A 17,020-nucleotide genomic window follows, 5' to 3' on the forward strand; every position below is an offset into this window, starting at 1 on the left:
AATCAATTCATCAGACAGCTTTCTTATTACCAAAACTACATTCTTAATTCTACTTTTGATGGCCTGTTTGTTGGTAGAATTGAAAACCCAACTAACCAGCTTTAATTGTTGACACTAGGTATGCTTTTTAATATACTCATACAGTCATACTATAATCTCATTTAATATACTCATACAAGTCATACTAGAATATCATTTAATATACTCATACAGTCATATTGTTGTTTCTTTTCAGATGAGTTCGGCAGCAGGTGAAAATGATGATTTGATTGATTTGGATCCGTTTGAGTCAGAAAGTTTTCAAAATGAGGAATCTAAAACAAAACAAAGGAAACGGTCAAACGTGTGGACTTTTTTTGACATGGTTCCTGAGTCTGAGAACAATGATGGCAAACCACGAGCAAAGTGCAAGATGTGTGGAGTTACTTATATGGCTGCAAGTAAATATGGAACTAGAAATATGAAGCGTCACATTGACGCATGCCCTAGGAGAAGTTCACGAGATATTGGTCAGATGATGTTATCACAAGGTAGTGGATCTATTTCGGTAAGCATTCCTAAATTTGAAACTGAACAATATAGAGAACTTTTGATAGCTGCTATTGTGAAGCATGAACTGCCTTTCCGTTTTGTTGAATACTCGGGGGTGAGATCTTTGTTACAATATTTGCGTTTGGATGTTCCAATTATTTCTCGGAATACTGCCAAAGCTGATTTGGTTAAGATATATTCTCGAGAAAAGAGAAGGATTAAATGCATGTTAAATGATTCTCCTGGTAGAATTAGTCTAACATCTGACTTGTGGACTTCTATAACCACTGATGGTTATATGTGCATTACAGCACATTTTTTGGATAAGAATTGGGTTCTGCAGAAAAGGGTTTTGAACTTTTCTTTTATGCCACCACCACATAATGGCATGTCTTTGTCTAAAAAAATTTATAATTTGCTATGTGAGTGGGGAATTCAACACAAGATTTATGTATTGACTTTAGACAATGCTTCGTCTAATGATGTTTCAGTGGAGTTGTTAAGAACTCAATTGAACATTAAAAAAGCTCTTCTTTGTGATGGTGAGTTCTTTCATCTTCGTTGTTGCGCTCATATTCTGAATTTGATAGTACAAGATGGGTCGAAAGAAATTGATTTTGCTATTCAAAAAGTTCGTGAGAGTATTAAGTATGTCAAAGAGTCACAATCAAGGAAGGTAAAATTTTTAGATTCTACAAAACAAATGTCTTTGGATAGCAAGAAAGGGTTGAGACAAGATGTTCCCACTAGATGGAATTCTACTTATCTTATGCTTGAGAGTGCTATTTTCTATCGTCGTACTTTCAGTCATTTGGAGTTGACTGATTCTAATTTTAAGCATTGTCCATCAATATTTGATTGGGAAAAAATAGAGAAGATCAACAGTTTGTTGGGAGTTTTTTATGAAGCCACTTGTGATTTTTCTGGGACCAAATACCCTACAGCCAATCTATACTTTCCAGCAGTATTTTTGATTTATTTTACATTAAAGCGACACTCTGAGGGTGAAGATGACTATATAAAGACCATGTGTTGTAAAATGCTTGTTAAGTTTGAGAAATATTGGTCTAAGTTCAATGTATTATTGGCTATAGCAGTTATTTTGGATCCTCGATACAAGCTTCATTTTGTTGATTTCTCTTATACAAAACTTTATGGGGATTGTTCCATTGAGTATATGAATGTTCGGAGCAAAATGTCATCCCTTTTCATGGAATATAGTTCTTCTAGTGCTCCCACATGTTCTACCACGACTTCTGATAGCACTTATAGAAGAGCGGAAAGTCAATCTTCGATTAATAAACAAGTATTTCAGGTAATAACTGTATAATATTTCTTGTTTAATGATTTATATCATATTGTTATTCAATGATTTATAATATTTTATTTTTGTGTACAGGAATTTGATTCATTTAGACATGATGACCTTGCTGCCCATATGCAAAAAAGTCAATTGGATCTTTACTTGGATAAACCTAGGGCAGACAGAAATGCAAATATTGACATTCTTTCCTTTTGGAAAGGAAATGAGTTTCGTTATCCTGATCTTGCTTGTATGGCTCGTGATATTTTAAGTGTTCCAATTTCTACAGTAGCATCTGAATCTACTTTTAGTGTTGGTGGGCGTATCATTGATCAATTTAGGAGTGCACTAAAAGCAAATATTGTTGAAGCATTAGTCTGCACTAGAGATTGGCTATATGGCGAGGAGCAAGGTAACATTATTTTTACCTTATTGAATAAATAATTGTAATTTTTCGATACAATAATATTATTTGATATAAAATTTTAATGATATCTTTTTTTTTAATAGAAACACAATAAGTTAAATTGGACGAGTTAACCAGAGATGTAATGGAGTTGGAGAAAAACAAGGACAAGGAGGACGCTCCACCTCATTTTTGAAGCTCTAAATTTGTTTAGATATGTGTTTTTATTGTACTTGGGATTGTAAAATTAATATATTTTCTGTGTGTTTTGTTTATTATTTTGGGATGTAATATTAATATATTAGTACAATGTGTGTGGAATGGATCTATTTGAATTATAATTCTAAACTTGTGGTTAATTTTTAATTTTTTAATTTTTATAAATAATATTTATATTTAAATATTTATATAAAATTTCAATCAGGTCAAACGGGTCGTGTCGTGTCGTGTCATGTCTGTTCAACTCATTAACGTAAACGGGTTGAAACAGATCGGGTCGTGTCGTGTCGTTTCGTGTCATAATATTTTTTATTCATTAACGGGTCATAACGGGTCGTGTCGTGTCAATCCGTTATCTTACCGTGTCGTGTTCGTGTCTATAATTTTGACACGAAATCCTTAACGGGTAGTGTTCGTGTTGACCCATTAAACGTAATGTATACACCTTGACACGACACGAACACGACCCGTTAACACGATTTGACACCCCTAGCTGGGGGTTTCCTCTTATGACACCATGATGTAGGCCTAAGGGGATCATGGGTGCACGTCTTATTGCCATGCATGGCACTGTGCATGCCATTCATGGCTTGTACATGCACAGCACCATGCACTTAAGTGCACAATGTTGTGTGTGACAAGTGTCGTGCATGCCGAGCAAGGTGTCCTACATGGCACTGCGCACTTAACCGTGCAAATATTTGCTTGCTAGTGCATGTCCCCTATGCACAAGCTAAACCCCCGAGTTAGGAAGGTAAGTGGCCTCGTCACTTAAGCTACAAGTGTTATGTGCAGGCATTTAAGTGTTTGGTATTATCAACTACATGGGCGATGTAGAGTTTACTCACCTGATTTTTGCAATGGTGTTGTTAATAAAATAAGAGTAGAAATTTGTGAATACTTATCTTGAGGAGGCTTCATTTCTTCATTTGTAGATTTATTCAGTGCACTGGAAAATCATCATTCTCCCACCTTTGGCTTGGACTATGAATCAAATCCTACAGACGACGCCAACTGTTGATGCATGAAAAATCACAGAATAGGCCGAAATGGGAGAAAGAGTGATTCCTGACCCGCTATGGTGATTCGAGCCTCAATCGGTGTGGTCTAGTGCCCTCAGCAGTGATTTGATGCGCCTACATGATATCGGTGCATACATCCATAGCAGTGAAAGAAAAATGAGTGCAGAGAAAGTAAGAGAGATAAACACACACATTTACGTAGTTTGGCATAATGCTTAAGTCCATTCATTCATTCGCAGATTTATTCAACGCATCGGAAAATCATCCTTCTCCTACCTCCGATTTAAAAAGTAAATCGAATCCTATAGACGACGCCAACTATTAATACATGAAAATTCCATAATAGGCCGAAAGGGGAGAAATAGTGATTCCCAACCCGTTATGGAAATTCGGGCCTCGATTGGTGTGGTTTAGTGCCCCTGGAAGTGGTCTGGTGCAGCTATACGATATTAGTACATATATCCATGGTAGTGAAAGAAAAATGAGTGTAGAGAAAGTAAGAGAGATAAACACACACATTTAGGTAGTTTGGCATAATGCTTAAGTCTATGGACATTTGAGGAGAAGAAATCCACTATAATATTCTTGTTTACAGTCTCTCATAGCCTCTCATTTCTGACTATACAATGGTGACATCAAATGTAGCTGGAGAAAAAATCTTAGCTAGGACCCCCTGTCTAATGGTTGAAGGAGAAGTTGAATAAGAAGCAGAAAAACTAGAAGACGCCCCAACAATAGTTTGGACGTCCCCTTTTTCTTTGATGCATTTTCCTGCATACCCCTTGTAGTGGCAAGGCAGAATCTGTTTTGCATGTCTAACCATTTTTCCCCTTTTCCCACTTTCTCTTGACATCCCCTACCTCTTGACACCCCCATTACCCTCTGACCCCTCCTACCTTACATTCTAACTCCCTTTATCTGCCTTCTGCCATCTTACCACTTGACACTCCCTACCTTCTGACCTCCTCCTCTCCCTTTGTCCTCTAGTGGTGGCCTAGTAGGCTATGCCTAATCTTGGATTATTTTACCCCCTTACAAAGGGTATACTCTTTTACAGTTTTTTATATTTTTTTTAAATGAAGTCTATTTTTGCAAAAACAATGATATTCTTCTCTTTTTTTTAGTAATTCTACAAGAAAGTCTCACATCACACATATTCACCTAACCAACATGTGATTTATCATTTTTTTTCTTTCTATTTAAATACACACATATTTAAACATTAAGATATAAGAGAAAAAATGACATATTATATGTTAATAATTATGTGGAGGTATGTGGTATAAAGCTTGCTAAAAACTGAAGGATAAGATAAGATTTTTGTTCATCACAATCATTCTCATCCATTCATTTGCTTAATGAAACACATTCGGTATGTCAAGAAGCTACGTATATTACTGTGGGTGTAATATCATTCGCTAAGAGTTACTTTAAAAATGGAGATGACATTGGCTACCGAATGTTCTCTCTTTTTACTTAATTATCAAGCAAATGTTTTCTGATGAGTTTATGAAATTTTATGAAATGTTTAAAGAGATTTAAAAAATATTTGACAAAATAAAGAAACCAGAGAAGAAAATAAATAAAAATTATACTCCTTATTGGAAAAATTCCGTAGGGGTCTCGGTGGTCCTAGCACTACCCTTTTAAGAATGAAAATTATATACAACAACTTCACACTTTTTTACTACTAAAATATATGATTTTACTATTTTACCCTTTTTTATTTTACACTCAAAAATTTTGGTGTGTTGGATGTAAGAAGGCTGTGTAGCATGCCGTGGACAATTTCTAATTTCATTAGACTATAGAATTATTACCGGCCCCATGGTCTCATGGTGGTCTAGGCTCCCCCGAGATGGCCACAAAGTGGCCTCGGCTGCTCCCATGGAATGGTTTATACCGTTCATAGACTTAGTCATACTTCAAAACCACAATAACTAGATTTGCATGTAGAGATGGAGAGGGAAATGTAAGTTTTCAATACACATCCAAGTTCTCAGTGAACACAAATGCATAGCTGTCTTGTCTTATGAGACTAGATCAGTTAAATATGAGAGAGAATATTTCCTTGCTGGTTCTGTATATACAAAATGCCTAGTAGAAACAGATTGGTGTATTTCCAGGCTTGCAAAACCACCTAGAGCCGTAAGAACGGAGCACACCTAAAAGGTGGAAAGAAGAAGAATTGAGAATGCAAGGTGTCTGTAAAATGCATATTATTTATCTTATGAATGTCTCGTATGTTTGAAATACCAACCAAAAAATTGTACATCTGAAATGAAAAAGTAATCTAAACAAGATGACAGAGATGAGGGAAAAAGTAGGCTTGGAAATTGTGATGCATTTTCTGGTTCCGGAGATCCAAAATTTTGACGAGGTTGAACGCACACTGTCCTTTAAGCCTATCAGTTTTATGAGTAACATCTTTTTGTCATTTGGCAAAGAAATTCACTCAGCTTTCTGAAGCCCCATATTAAGCTTCTAAAGTAATTCTTCACTTTATGAGAAAAGCCAGAGTCGAATTAAACCCTTCATAGGGTTCGGAAAATTGAACTCCAAAAATTACATTCAGACAAAACTCAGGAGCCAGGCCACTCTGCAAAATATGGCCAAAGAGAAACTTCTCAGCTAACCTGTAGGATTTTGACTTGGGCTGTCACGCATCCTGTTGACATTTGTTAAATTACTTGAGGCAGTAGCATTTGATCCAGAAACAACACCCGTACTACTTTTACATTTCTGCAGCCAAAGGAAGATGTTAATGGGTTTCTAGCAGCAGATTATTTTCTGTCAACCCTTTTATCTAGTGATATTCTGATTTTAAAAGTCACTCAAACCTTAAGCACCTGATAGCTTTCAACCCATATGGAATTCATCAAATCGAATAATGCAAGCCTTTTCAAAATCTTGCAGTATTCAGATTTTGCCCCTGAGACGGAGATGTCAAAGACCCCTTCCACAAGCAGTTGCCAGGATTTGTATATTCTCATCAGAGACTTGTCCCTGCAAAATATTATTTATGCAGAGAAAGATGCATTCAATTTCTTCCACCAATTGTGGAACAACAGTTTCTCCCCTTTGTTATAAAATTATTCAGGACTCGCACTAATGCTTGATGATCAGTGTTGTAGGGAAACTAGAAACAGAAAAAAAAGAATAGTCCTGGCATCTATGTTGGACAGAGAATCTTTCATTTATGCCCAAGATTTATCATATTTTAATGAGGTCAGTAAATATCAACCTTCCTATGTGGGTGGAACATATTGCCCATACATTGTACTTAAGTAATGACGCCCGTTATCTGAAAGTAGCGTAGGAAGGAGTTACCTTTTAAGTTGTTCCGGTTGCATCCCTTGTCCAGCATGGTTCTTCTTTGTTTCAAACCCAGGACTTGAAAAACCAACAACCCTGCTAACATTATGTACACGAGGGGGCATCAAAATACGAATAAGCCTCATTAGATGGAAATTGTTTGTTATCAATTGAAAGTAAGCTAGCTTCAGATTCCTCATCCCGAGTTATTGAACTTGGATGCCTAATGAGAAGAACACTTCCATGTCCTATCTCAACAGAAACCATTGGCATTCCACTCTCGAAAAGTAGAGAAATATGAAGACCACTGTTCATGCAAAATGGAACATAGATCTTTTGTCAGCTTCTCAACTGGGGATGGCTTTGGTCGATTCACAAAGGTCCTCTTCCTTGAAGGCACTGTTGTATCCCACACCATTGACTGAGATGGGCCTGAAAGGAGATCAATAAGAGAGTTATGTAAGGTCAGAAATACTTGGCTCTTATGAGATGGCACAAAACTTCACATACTGTGAGGTAAACTGATAAAGAGCCCTTTAAATGATCAAATGATGATAGAGAACCACAAGATACAGGTTAGAAAAATTGAATAAGCAGTTGAACCTCATTCTGATAAAGATGTACTACCCATGGAAAAGACTGAAAATTCTAACAATAACAAAATCGTGAAAGCTGTATTGAGAACTGTACTTTTGACTGAGAGAAATCAATGAAATCAAATCACTTTTAGGCACCAAGTGGAGAATTAAATCATGGAAATAGAGTTAATTATATAATCTAGTACGGCATCTACCATCATATGATTATTTGTTAGTATATATATAACCTAGATGTACCCACGTAAAATGATACAAATAAGATGCAGATAAAAGGTAACTTTCTGATACAAACATTCTGGCAAATGAGAGGGCAATTCTTTTTGTTTTCTTTTTCTGAAACATCATTTGAGTCATAAAACATTATTTTCCTGCAAACAACATAATATGTTTCTTCTTCTTCTTCTTCTTCTCTTTCTCTCTACTTTTCCCTTGTCCGTTTGGAAATTCAAACATTTCCTGAATTCACTACTTCCCTAATATCAAACATGAAACTTAGAAATCCCAACAGGTAAGTAGACATTTGGATAGGAATTAGTAACTCTTCAGCTGACTTTAAAATACTGTCAGCTTAGTCAGTTTTGCCCTGCGGTGACAAATTAGACTCCATTCTTTGCAATAATGCAAAGCAGGAGTGGGGGACTGATTACCGTGCAAAGACTACTAGTTGTAGTGAGTGTCCAACCTGTCAACTCACTTGCATCTGCACTGCTAAATTCTGCACAACTCTCCAAATTAGATATGGCCGATCCAGAACTTGATCTATTACTTGTATCTTCATCTATCATCTTTCGAAAGCCCTGGTTGTAATCAGGCACACCAGAGGCAACCACTATATTATCACTCTTCTGCTTTCTTTTGAGTAGTTTCACTTCTTTGTTTTTATTTATTGATATACTCTTCATTCTGGAAACCCTGTGATCCTCATACTCATCAGATTCTGCCGAGCATGTAGAGGGGTATAATTTGCAAGTGTTCCCTTTGTCCTCCACCAAGACCCACATGCATTGCACAAGACTGGCTTCTCGGGAGGCCCATTGCGCCAAAGGGAGTGCCTGTTTCAAGGATCAATAGTCAGCAGTCAATACGTGTAACTGAGGCGACATGTTATTATCATATCAATAGGTGATAAGCTTAGAATATGAAAAATGTACATTGAATCATTGATGCCATGAATAAAGACAAAGTTTGGTGTATTTGCATGAAAAAAATTAAACATTTTTTAGTTTGTATTTGAGCTTTCCTGTGTAGTTGGTTTACACCGTTCGCGCTTTTCAATAAAAGGATTATTCTTTAACAAAAAATTAATAATTGTATTTAACCCACATTGATGTTTGATGTTGCAGTGAAAACTTGGAAGAACGGTTCTTGCATTTTAACCAACCATACAAGAAAAGAACATAATTCTTTAAAAATATGCCATTTATCACAGAATAGAGTGATATGTGTACAGCTGGTGACACCATGGAACTAATAAATGGACTATGGACACCAGGATTAAAAACAATGAAGGCCTTTTACAAATTAGAACATAGCTTGCTCCTAGCTGATCAAATAAACACATAATTACCTTTAAGCATAAGCTCAAACCATGGATGAAAGTTGTATTGAGTTCAAGGCAAAGAGTTGCCAAGCACAAAATATTAAAAAACTCTAAAGGGGAAAAATTACATGGCAAGAATGAGGAGAAACAAAAATCACCTTAATGATTATAAATGAATGGGTCATGTGTAGGTGATACGTTTAAGAAGGGCATCTTACTTGCCATGAATGATTTGTCACAGTCGCAATTTCCATTCTGTGACATCTTGCATGTGGGGGATTTAGATATTTTGTCCACTACTTCATTTCAACTCAAAAATCTTTCATTTCTATACTGAAAAACATAACTTCAAGTTGCTCCTCCACTCAATGTAATCTAGGATCAGGATTAACTGATAGTGTATAAATTTTAGACTTACTAAGCAAGGGGATAGAATTTTCGTTTTTCATAGAGCAGGTGAACTCTCACACACTAGCAAATGGCTGGGACAAGGTGCACTAATTGCGTTCAAGCAAAATCAAAACAAATTTACATAGCTACATCAAATTTAAAAAGATTAGCATCTGTGATATAACCAAAAAAGAGGAATAGCAACAAAACTTACATTCCAATCTATATCACACGGTGGAGAGTTATGACTAGCCAGGATTTGTATATTTGTATTCAGAGACTTGTCCCTGCAATTCCAAGCAGCACCAGAAATATTTTTCACATGTGGCAACACATCGCTTTCCTGATATAAGTCTTTGTCAAACCTCGGCGGTCTCTGATTGATCAGATAAACAAGGTTTATGGGTAGCAGCGTTGTGACTCTAATTCAAATAGCACTTCTAATTCACAAGTTTCATCCAGTGATACCAAAGCAAGCAGTGTAAGTGCTGAAACTAAAAGAATCATGTAGATTGCTTTCAGAATTTGGTCAGAGAGCAAAATTCCTTATATAAACTAAAATCATCTTGCCATTTGGACCATTGCCTCTTCAAAATATTGTATGCCTTCAATTCATTTTGCCCAGAGTTCTTGACCCAAGCATCAAACCTTAGCTCGCTGGGGCACAGATCATCAAACAGTTCGAGCCCACCAGTTTCCATCTTGTCTGGAGGAACATGCTTCTTCTCGGGAACTTTAAAAATCAGGACATCAAAATTCTTATCACTGAAGGTATTGCACATTGTGTAATCCATGGTAGAGTATTTAAATGCAACTGGAGTATATAAACAGAAAGGTTTCTGGTTTTCAGAGCTGCCCCACGTCTCTTCTCTGTCATCGACAAGGGAGACAGCACCATCATCACGAAGCTCACAACCAGAATCTGGCACAGCCAATTCACGGGCCACCTGCTTGACTTCATCACATCTCAAGCTAAATTCCTTCTCTAAAGAAAATCCATCCATTCCTTCCAAATCCGAGTAGCCATTACGATACTCATGAAGTGCAAGTAGAATCGGAAGAGGAAGGTACAGGACCCACAAGAGCATCATCTCGCTGCACTTTCTGTGACCATTTATTGCTTCGGCGTGAAGGCTTTCTTAAAAAGAAAGGAGGCCATTGAGGTAGGTCTGGAACAACTAGAAATTCCAAAGCTACCTTTTTCTGGTCCACTAGTACTTCAAGGAACTCAGGAGAGTTGGAATAGGCCAGTTGCAAAAGTTCTATTGGCAGGCCTGCCCATAGTCTCCTCAAAGCAACCTCATGTATGCTCGCTGGCAAGCTTATGTCATCAAACGCAACTGCAACTGCGGGAGACGATCTCAATCGACCACAGCCACAAGCCTTCAACTTCTCACATAAGATTTCATGAGCTTTTGTACTAAAGGATTCCTTCTCTTGAGGACCGTTGCGATGATTTTTAATTTTCGAATCTAGGATTTTAGTAAGGTTGCCATTCAAATATGCTGATAGGTTATCAAAGTTCAGGTACTTATATCTTCTGGGAAATCTATATTCCCCATCTTCCTTGGTAAAGAGGAAATTATCTTCAAATTGCAAAAATTCTTTGTGAAATTCTTTCAACTTCTTCACAGAATCCCATGACGCGCAGTATCTTTGTAATTCAAGCTTCCCTGAAGACATGAGCCTTATTAGTGTAAAACTACCAAATTCATCAGACTCGGCAAGCTGTGCAGATAGACCTTTGTTTAGGATGCCAAAGCCCAAAACTATCTCTTTCTTTTGCTGCCAACGAATCCATTCAGGAAGATCATCCTTCAAAATCTCCTCCCTTACAAGACAACTTCCACATCTGCATTCATGACCAGACAATAACAGGTCCGTAGGGAGCTCCCATGCATAAATGGTTTTTGAAAATTCTAAAATTTCAGATGCAATGGTTCCTCATGGGGCTGGTAAAGCAGGTCCATAGCAAAAGAGATTAAACTCACAATTCCAAAAGGATCCTAATATAATGCAAAAACCTGATTCAGAAGCCCACTGATACGTTCCATTCCTTGAGTTTGATCTCAATTCAAACAATCTAAACATGTCAATGTAGCATGGTTTATCAAGACCATGAGCCCATTGCAACACCGGCATCATCGGTTTCCGCACATCACAAAGAAGCAACAAACTATGTGAAGCTAATGCAAAATGAACGCCATCAGAACCTGCAATCATAAAACTAAGGAACCTTTCATTTTTAACCGATGCATACATACTTAACATCTCAACCTTGGCCAAACAGCTCACGACGCATTCATCAAGCCTCAAATCAACTAAAAACACAGCATCGGACCGAGCGACAATTAAGATCCTAGGATGCCAACTGAACTCACAACCCAACCATTTCCGACTCCCCGAAGTACCCGACTCATCATCCGAAGAAACTCGCAACCTAGTCCCTCTAAAATGCGCACGCGGGGCAACACTTTTCAAACAAGACTCCAAATCAAACAAGAACAATGAGCCACTCTCCAACAAAACCACACTCTCCTCTGGCATATGTGGACTCCAACAATCACAAACAACAGAGCAACTCTTGAAAACCCTACTACCTAAGCAAACCAAACTAGGGCTATCCCAATTCAAGCAAATTTCTTTAACCTTCACATCAAACCAATGCACATAGTACAATGTAGAAGCCATCAAATACCCAACAAAAGCAGAGGAATTCGAATTACATGGCCAATTTGTACACCCAAAACCTGATTCAACCATGGGGTTCATTGAGATATTGTTAATTTGGTACTCAAACCCAGTCTTTTCCCTAAAGATGCCACCCTTCTTATCGACCCGAACATCAAAACTGGAACCCAAACCATCCAACGATAATATTAAGAATTCGACTTGCTCGAAATTGACACCAGTAGGGAAGAAAAGAAGGACAGACTTGGAATTGGGTTGCTGAAGGAAGGAGAGGCGATTGTGAAGGAGGTGAGAAGCGGCGTCATTTTGATGGGCAGTGTGGTGCCCAACGTGGAAGGAGATGGAGGAGGAAGTGGAGGGGGGGATGGACGAGGTGAGGAGGAATCTGGGAAGAGTGAGGTGGGGAGGAGGAGAGAGAGAGTGAGGCAAGAGAGACTGGGAGGAGAAGAGGTGTGTTAGGGTTTGGGGCTTTGGGTTGAAAAATAGTGGACCTAGAGCTTGTCTAGATGAAGGGTTTGAGATGAGGAGAGGAGGGGTAAAGACTGCGGAGACTGCAAAGAGGGACTTCCACTCCGATGAGCAGTCCATTGTTAGCATTGGAGAGGTTAATTCCAGAAGAACATTATAGAAAGGATGAGGAAGAAGACATCCGATTTTAAAGTTTGGTTTTTGCCTATGTATCCAACAACGACTGTCATGCCCTGAGGGTAACTCCTTTAAACCTGAAATCCAAAAAATATAAAATTTAGATATAATAATCCTACAAAATCAAATATTTCAAAAATTATTCCAAAAAAAATAAACTCAATACTGTTACATATTCTTTAAAATCTCACAAATCTACTTATGCCGCTTGGCACTTATCTCACACTGTTGTTATAATCAAGTCACGTGCCATCTTTTCCAATAGCCACAACAGAGGGGGATGTTCATTGGCCGAAGGGGAAGAAGGTGGGCTGGGCGGTGGTGGCCACGGACGGCACACAGGGAGTACGAAGAAAAACGACGGGTGAGAGGGGGACAGAGGCTTGAGCGAGAAGAGAGAGGAGCAGAAGGAAAAATGGGGAAAAAGAAAAGAATGAAGGAAAAAGAAAGATGAAAAAAGGAAAAGAGAAAAGGGAAAAAGATGAGGGAAAGAAATAGGGTCCAATTCTCATATCTTGGGTCGCAAAACTGATCTAATGAAAAATAATTTTTAAAAACAATAAATTGAATAAAATAATTTAAACACAGTATCTAGCTAAAATAAAATAATTAGTAAAAACTAACAACACGGTTTAAAATCCAAAAATAAACTAATTTAAATTAAAGAGTAATTTAAACACAAAACAATAATTAATAAAATAAAATATTTAAAGCTCAAAAATAAATTAAATTAAAGCAAAGAGCAATTTAAATACAAAATAATAAATAATATCAAGAAAGCCTTCTAAAAATAAATTGCACAACTTAAAATCCATAAAATAAATTTAACAAATATTACGTTAAATTTAAAACAATAGAACTAATATTTATAATTATTTAAATAACACTTCATTAAAAATGCACTTAAAAACGGGATATTACATCAAGTATGTTACGTAAAGTTCATATAGAACTCAAATCACATATGCCATGTGGAATATTTATGTTTAGATCATATTATGCCACGTACAAGAATATGCCATCTTATGTTATGCCATGTACAAGGATATGTCATGTCATGCTATACCATTTACAAGTATATGCCATGCTAGAAAATTTCATGATATTAAATAAGTTAGCATGCATTGAGAAAGATAAAATGTTTGACAGTGACACGGACCTAAGCGTGTTCACCACAAGCTATGTTAAGATGGTGTCATGGATCTAAGCGTAGTTCATCATATGTTAAGTGAAACACGGATCTAAGCGTGTTTCACCCCAAGTTATGTTAAGGATGATACGGACCTAAAGGTGTTCATTACAAGTTATGTTAAAGATGACACGAACCTAAGCGTATTCATCACAAGATATCTTTAGGATGACATGGACCTAAGCTTGTTCATTACAAGTTATGTTAAGCGTGACACGGACCTAATCGTGTTCACCACAAGTTATGTTATGCGGTGCCACAAACTCAAGCGTGGTTCACCTTATGTTAAGCGAAACACGAACTCAAGCGGGTTGAACTCCACGTTATGATAAGTTATGGGGTGCCACGGACTTAAGCGTGATTCACCTTATAATAAGTGGAAGATAAGATAAACAAGTAATTTATGCATTCACATTATATGTTTGTCATGATTATGTATGTTTCCGCTCATGTTGATGATGAATAGACATGTTATGAGAATCTATAAATGATATATGTTGTTTGAAGAGTCTTTCAAAAATTAAGTCTAAACTAAGCTATATTTTACGGTATGATATGCTATTTATTGAGTTTTTGACTCATTTTTTTATTTTTTTTTCTTCTACGTTTAACTGTCACAGATGACGATTGTAAGGACGTAAAGCTGGAGGACCTTGAGTAATTCTAGTACAAGGACTTAGTTTCTTTTATGATTTTTGGATAAAAAGTCTCGCGTAGGGCTAGTTTATGTTTTACTTTACGTTTTCAGTTTTATGTTTTCCAAAACATTTATGTTCAGTTTAATTAATATTTTCAATAAATGAGGTATTTCAGGATATGAATCTCTTAACCGGATATTATATTATCTTACGGGAATGGGGTGTTACAATCAACCAACTATGAAATCACTCAATTACTAATTCCAATATATAATTTTTTGTTAGAAGAAATAAGAAGTTTTATTAAGCATAGCCCAAGTTCACTCAACTACCAATCCCAACTATGAAATCACTCAACATGTAAATGGGCATGCCCAAGTGCATGGGAAGTATACAAGCAGAAATACCTATTGTATCGATTCCAATATATAAATGAGGACAACTCAAACTTTTAGTAGTACCAAAAACATAAGTCACGAAGATTAAACTATGGTTACGAGGCTAAAGCTCGAAAATACTTTATCCAATCTCGGAGCGGTGGTCGGTCGGATTCGAGAGCGAGACACTGCTACCTAGAGATCATTGAGTTGCTTTGTGACAATAAAAAATGAAATCAGATCCAAGTTTGAGATGATGAGGAAATGCACAAAGGAATAGAGAAAACAAGACGGAGTGAGCAAGAGAAAAACTGAGACGGATAAGGGAGCGGGACAAAATTAAGACGGAATGAGGCGGCATGATGGCTCTGATGTGCTTCGTTGGTCACCAAGGTCAAACTAGAAATGAGAGAGAGAGAGAGAGAGAGAGAGAGAGAGAGTAATTAGAGAGACGAACGAAGGAGAGAGGCCGAGACGAAGATGAGCAGAGAGAGTAAGAGGGGAGGATATTACTGGTGGCAACGCCTAGTCCGAAAGATGTGGCTAGACTGGCACGACCTGGTGAGAAGAAGGCTGTGAGAGAGAGAGAGAGAGAGAGAGAGAGAGAGAGAGAGAGAGAGAGAGAGAGAGAGAGAGAGAGGACTTACCAGTGGCAGTCAAGTATGGCGGCGGTTGCTCAGTGTGATGGCTCGTGGAGGCCTTTGTGTGTGGAGGAAAGGGGCAACGAAGAAGGGGGGCGCATAATGGCGCCTTAAACAGAGAGGAGGGATCGGGGGCTAGAAGAAGAAAAAAGGAATGGAAACAAGAGGCTTGATGATATGGTGCATTTTGCACATTTGTTATTAGAGTTCTGTCGTACAAAGCTAGGTTTTGAATTCTGTTTCGATTAAAATAAATGGAATATTATAATACCAATATATTTTAATGTACTGTTAATAATAGTTAATATATAAATAAATTACATATAATAAAAAATTATACTTTAAAATAACATCAATACAAATCTTAAAGAGACTCAATAATACTTCTCCATAAAAGGTTTCCATCTTTTCAAAAAAATAATTTTTGGATAAGAAACGGTTTCATTTCTTTTCATTATTATAATTTTTTTCAAATTTTTACATAAAATATAATAAATAATTCAACATTTTCAAATTACAAAATAATAATAATATTAAAAAATAATATTTTAATAATATTTTATTCAACTTTTAATTTTTATGTAAAACTATCTCATCTCACTATCCAAACTACACCTAAAAGAATTCAAAGTACAAAAATAACATTTTTTATGCTGCTCTAGATCTATGGCTATCAAGTTTAGAGCTCTTAGTGAACCAGTATGATGAAACAACATTTAGGATTGAAGATTTTTCAGTATTAAAATTTAAAACAATGGCATTCTTGCCAAAAGATCTATAGTTTATGGCATTGCGAATGTTTCTCCTATTTAATTAAAGGTTTTAATTAATCAAAAAGGACGTGTGGATTAGTAGGCATGAAAGTGAACAAAAAATAAAAAAATTAAACAAGAGCCGAAATCCTAATAGCCTAAATTCAGATTATTCGTTAAATGGTTTCTCTTCATAATAGCTAACGAGTTCATAACTCCATATGCCTTTTTTCTAAGAACCATTTGCGGACAATATTTTAAGTATCTCCCAAATTGTCATTTAGCTCAATTTTGGACTCATATCTATGTTCTAGATGGAATGGTCGAAATTTGAGCTAAAACGTAACATATTACATCGTGTTGATTATTATTCTGGTACAAAAATTTCAATCTGGATGAAATTAAAAAGTTTGGTACAAGGGCCCCTACACCTCACATCGGTAATGTAGCCACGTATGTAGTTTTTTCATTAAATAAACATCAAAATGTCCTCATATTTGATGTCCTTGCCCATTATACAGTTACTTGAACATTTCTCCCTAAATCTCCCGCCCAAGACCACTCATATCTAAGAAGAAACCAATTCTCAAGATTTCTTCCCAAATCTTCTTTATGTTGCAGTTGTCGTACAGTGTGCGTATATAAACTACCTGCAAAGAAGGCAAAGTGAGAGAGAGAGAGAGAGAGAGAGAGAGAGAGAGAAAATAGAAAACAAAAGGAAAGAAACATGGATTGTTTACGTTGGTTTGGACCCTTAGATTC

General features: G+C 36.7%; 1 protein-coding gene and 1 pseudogene across 1 annotated transcript; both read right to left on the bottom strand.

Moving 5' to 3' along the window:
• Positions 1–5,442: 5,442 nt before the first annotated feature.
• Positions 5,443–10,329, bottom strand: LOC122289340 (annotated as a pseudogene).
• LOC122288940 lies at positions 8,265–15,666 on the bottom strand. Its single transcript, XM_043095778.1, has 3 exons — positions 15,513–15,666; positions 9,540–12,738; positions 8,265–8,447 (listed from the first exon to the last, which is right to left on the bottom strand). Exon 2 carries the CDS (start codon positions 12,611–12,613, stop codon positions 11,270–11,272), a length of 1,344 nt encoding a protein of 447 aa, XP_042951712.1. The 5' UTR covers positions 12,614–12,738; positions 15,513–15,666; the 3' UTR covers positions 8,265–8,447; positions 9,540–11,269.
• Between the last annotated feature and the right edge of the window lie 1,354 nt (positions 15,667–17,020).

This window comes from Carya illinoinensis, chromosome 12, assembly GCF_018687715.1.
Source record: "Carya illinoinensis cultivar Pawnee chromosome 12, C.illinoinensisPawnee_v1, whole genome shotgun sequence".
NCBI classification, from domain to species: domain Eukaryota; kingdom Viridiplantae; phylum Streptophyta; class Magnoliopsida; order Fagales; family Juglandaceae; genus Carya; species Carya illinoinensis.

Excerpts from the sequence above, each read along its gene's own strand:
- LOC122288940 (XM_043095778.1), bottom strand. The coding sequence starts at position 12,613 with ATGCTAACAATGGACTGCTCATCGGAGTGGAAGTCCCTCTTTGCAGTC.